The following is a 4,426-nucleotide window of genomic DNA, read 5'->3' on the forward strand; positions in this document are numbered from 1 at the left end:
CATTGCATCTATCGACTGAACAAAGTAACTTTCGAAGTGGACTGGGAAGGAATGCGAATAGGTATTTCAATTGTTGGACTAAATGAATAGGCAAGGAAGGCAAGGCACTTGACTGAAAGGTCCTACCCGACTCATTCTTAGGACAGGCTTAGCTCTAGCTATCTAAAATGAAGAAATTGTACAAGGGAGAAATCCTATTTCACAAAGTAACTTCTCAAAGGTCGAAGGCGTAGTATCGATTGCTTGTGTTGGACTACCTTTATAGGATAGATCTGATATACTGTTAGGTTTTGGTTGGACTGCTTTGTACGGAATTCACTGAGATTGACTTTAGATATCGCATTTCCGGTATAGCATTTACTGTTCGAGATTTCCGGTATGTAATTGACTCGTATATAAAGAAAGAAAGTCTTTCAATTCCTAGTTCGATATTCCAGATATTCCATTAGAATGACTGATGTTGGACTAGCTGTGTTCTTTTAATGGTTTCAGTACCTGCGGGATTATTAACAGTACCTTTTTTAGAGAATGTTAATAAATTCCAAAATCCATTTCGTCGTCCAGTAGCGACAACCGTATTTTTGATTGGTACCGCAGTGGCCCTTTGGTTGGGTATTGGTGCAACATTACCTATTGATAAATCCCTAACTTTAGGTCTTTTTTAAATTGATTCAATTGTGAAATAAAATATCACGACGTATGTATCTAGGGAACAGTCGCTTCAAAGTGAATTCTCCCTAGATACATCTATTCAATTAAATTATGAATCTATGCCAATTCCGAATATATGAATTGTCCTAAAGATTCAAAACCTATTTTCGGCCTTTTTCTAAAAAAAAGATGAAAAAAAAATCCAATGAATTTAAAACTTATTTTTCGGTAAATCAATTACGAAATTTTTTTCTAGAATGCCTAAAATTTGTTTGACATCTTCTATGCGAAAATGTTCCATTTTCATAAGATCTTCTTGACTGTTATTCAAAAGGTCCAACAATGTATATATATTGGACCTTTTGAGGCAATTATAGATCCTGGGAGGCAATTCTGATTGGTCAATAAAAATCGATTTCAACGCCATTTTTTTTTATTTTTTGTTAGTTTAGCCAATTTATCATAAAAGGTAAAAGGGGGTAAAGGAACCATGTGTTGATTGCCCTCTAAATTTAAATTTTCTTCTTTGGTATGTAAAAAGGGAATCAATAAATCAATCAAATTCCGGGAGGCTTCATAAAGTGCTTCTTTAGGAGTTAAACTTCCATTTGTCCATATTTCGAGAAATAGTATCTCTTTGTTACCATTTTCATAAGAATGAATACTATGATTCGCATTTCGAACAGGCATGAATACAGGATCTATAGGATAACTTCCATCTTGAAAGGTATTTGGCGCTTTTATAAGATATCCGCGATTCTTCTCTATCTGTAATCCAATAACCAACTCAATGGGTTCCGTCAAGCTAGCTATATGCTGTGTATTATCGAGGATTTCTACATAAGGCGGTAAGATGATATCTTGAGCAGTTACATATCCGGGGCCCCTGACACAAATAGACGCCTCACAAGTTCCATAGAGATTACTTCTCAATACGATTTCTTTTAAATTCATTAAAATTTCATGTACTGATTCTTGAATACCCATTATGGTAGAATATTCGTGTGATATTTTCTCAGATTTTGCGCGTGTGATACATGTTCCTTCGATTTCTCCAAGCAAAGCTCTTCGCATAGCAATGCCTATTGTGTCTGCTTGACCTTTCATAAGCGGAGACAGAATAAAGCGCCCATAAAGAAGACGCTTACTGTCTGCTGCTGATTCAACACACTTCCACTATAGTGTCCGAGTAGATACTGTTATTTTCTCTCGAACCATAATAATATTATTTGATCAGATCATTGAATCATTTATTTCTCTTGTTTCTCTTCCTTTGTTTCTCTTGCTATTGAAATATCTTCAATTTTTATTTCTACACACGTCTTTTTTTCGGGGGTCTGATCATAGGTGAAATCCAACCCCTTCTCTGCTCCTTTCCTGACCCTTTCTAAGCTCTTGGATCCTGCCCTGCGCCTCTCTAGGCTTCGCTATCGCTCATGACTGGTATATGGATCTCTCTCTATGTAGTGGTCGGCCTTCTAGAAGCTTCGCCAGAAGCGACTAGTCGCTTCCCGAATGGCTTTCAGTGCCCCTAGCACGAGATCATCGAGCTGCACTTGAATTAAGAGGTTGGGTAGCTCCCGAACCTTCTTAAACTTCTTCCCCGGATTTCTTCGAGACTTCAACTTCACTTCTCAATCGTCTAAAAGAAAAGGTGGTCTGTTCCTGGTAAAGGTATTTTTCTATTCACTGGACACCCACTGAAACGACCTCTATAGTTTAGGGCTCAAACGGCGGCTCTGTCCTACCTTACTTCTCAACCAAACCAGATTAAGCAAAGCACGCAAAGACGTCCACTGTCTATTCATGTTATTCTTTTTATCCTCGAGCGGCGGTGGGGCCTATTGATTCGGGGGCATCAAAGACAGATCTTATGGCGAGATCGAGGAAGTGTGGTGTGGTGGGCGAAGCGCTAGTGCCCTATATATAAGGCGCTTGCCTCTCTTGTTTGAACTACTTGATAATTAGACTTTCGCGGAGATGCCTGGTATAGATACCTTCTTACTACATTCTCAGACGGACTTTTTTTCTAATTGTTTTGAATTCACTTGACAGAGATGCCAGGGCAAGCTCACTTGGAGTGATAGACCTTGTTTTCCCGCTTTATTCTCTCTGAGTTACGGCAAAGGTAGTTCGGTAAGCCTCGTCATCTAGTATGACCAAAGCATTAGCCCTGTCTCTATCCTTGGGCTAAGGGCGCATAGACTGGACTTAGTGAGGTGAGGTAGCTTAGGATGATGAAACCGTACCTTCTCACTTTCGGACTTTCTTGCTGGCTTGACTTCTTGACTTAGAGCTTTCACGTGGCAATCGTTGATGGAAAAAAGAGTGATCAAAATATAAAATAAAGAGGTAGTTGACAGAGGTAGAATCGGCATCTGTCTCGCCTGCTGGAAAGCTTGACTTGGCTATTGAAATCAGCAGCAACAAATCAACTTAATTAAGATTAAGAAGAATCCGTTCTTGGAAGAAGTCCTCACTTACCTTATAGTAAAATATCTGACAACAGATGCGGATTATGTAGCAAATGCCGCTAATGCGTAACACATTTTAAGGAGATAGCGATTGTGTAAATTGCATTCGCTAATTCGATTATGATTACGGCATCCCTCTTCATAGTTCGAATTGTGAGATTTGACAATTAATTTGAACATTTAAGACTTATTATTATAGGTTCTAAAATGGTTTAGACACACATATGAGCTTTCTAAGGAAATGTGTATGAGGTTGAGAAGCTTAGATAAAGGCTTATCGAAGCATGTCGTATTAGAAATATGAACTTTGGAAGTCAATAAGTATTGATTTCTAGAAGTCCAACTGTTTTCTGAATACGTGTCAAAGCTAGTGGGAGTATAAGTGTTATGCTGGTATGGAGATAATTATCATGTTAGTGGGAGCATGATTATTATTTTAATTGTTGCAAGTTAGCAATATTAATTATAGAAAACAAAAGTTTCACTGTGCGAAGTTGCATGGGTTGAAAAGTTGTTTTGCAATAATTAAGGGAGAGAATATTATACTTCGTTTCGAAATCTAAAAGCTTGGATCGAGAAATTTTAATCAAATTTAGTCAAAGGACATATATGGATGTTATGTTGAAAAGATTCAACTTAAAAGGATTCTATATATGGCAATATTATAGCAAGGAATTGGTAAAGTATCACGGTTTTCATTACGAATCGTGTCCCATACACTTCGGGTATAGGATCGATTGCATATGCTGTAATATTCGACCGTTCTAAAATTTTCCAAATGCCTAGGGCATTAAGAGGGAAAAGGGACTAGAACCGGTTTGACTAAAATAATTGAACAACTGTCAACAACAATCTAAGGTTCGTTAAGGATTAGTCGCTTGTGAGCAGTTGGAAGTATAGTAACGAATGGACCACACTGAGATTATTATGATTAGATATGATTCTATTAATAATGAGTTGTCGTATGGAAAATATGGAAATGTTTCCATATTGGAAGTTGGACGTTAAAAATTTATGTCTAGATTAAGAACTTTTATGCAAGAAGGATATTCAAAGGAATGTACTTTGAATGAGAGACTTCACATCTATGGAATTGTCTTGTAACAATCTCCAATAGAGGACTTTTTAATATCATTGGCAAAGTCTTGATGGCTTTGGTGCTGTGAAATTACGAAAGGACAGTTGCATAAAATGTTAGAATCTATACAGATTCTAATAATGACAAGAATTTTGTGTTCTTATACTAACGGTAAGGGTTAGGGATTGTGAAATGAGCATCATTGAAAATGTTTTCAATTGAT

General features: G+C 37.2%; 1 protein-coding gene across 1 annotated transcript; it reads right to left on the minus strand.

Moving 5' to 3' along the window:
• Positions 1-687: 687 nt before the first annotated feature.
• On the minus strand, positions 688-1,989 carry LOC128133279 (DNA-directed RNA polymerase subunit alpha-like). The gene has a single exon (XM_052770438.1). The coding sequence runs from the start codon at positions 1,756-1,758 to the stop codon at positions 1,069-1,071; it is 690 nt and encodes a 229-aa protein (XP_052626398.1). The 5' UTR covers positions 1,759-1,989; the 3' UTR covers positions 688-1,068.
• Between the last annotated feature and the right edge of the window lie 2,437 nt (positions 1,990-4,426).

Source organism: Lactuca sativa, chromosome 4 (genome assembly GCF_002870075.4).
Source record: "Lactuca sativa cultivar Salinas chromosome 4, Lsat_Salinas_v11, whole genome shotgun sequence".
Lineage (NCBI taxonomy): Eukaryota > Viridiplantae > Streptophyta > Magnoliopsida > Asterales > Asteraceae > Lactuca > Lactuca sativa.

What these genes read in the sequence shown, in the direction of transcription:
- LOC128133279 (XM_052770438.1), bottom strand. Translation starts at nt 1,758, where the DNA reads ATGAAAGGTCAAGCAGACACAATAGGCATTGCTATGCGAAGAGCTTTG.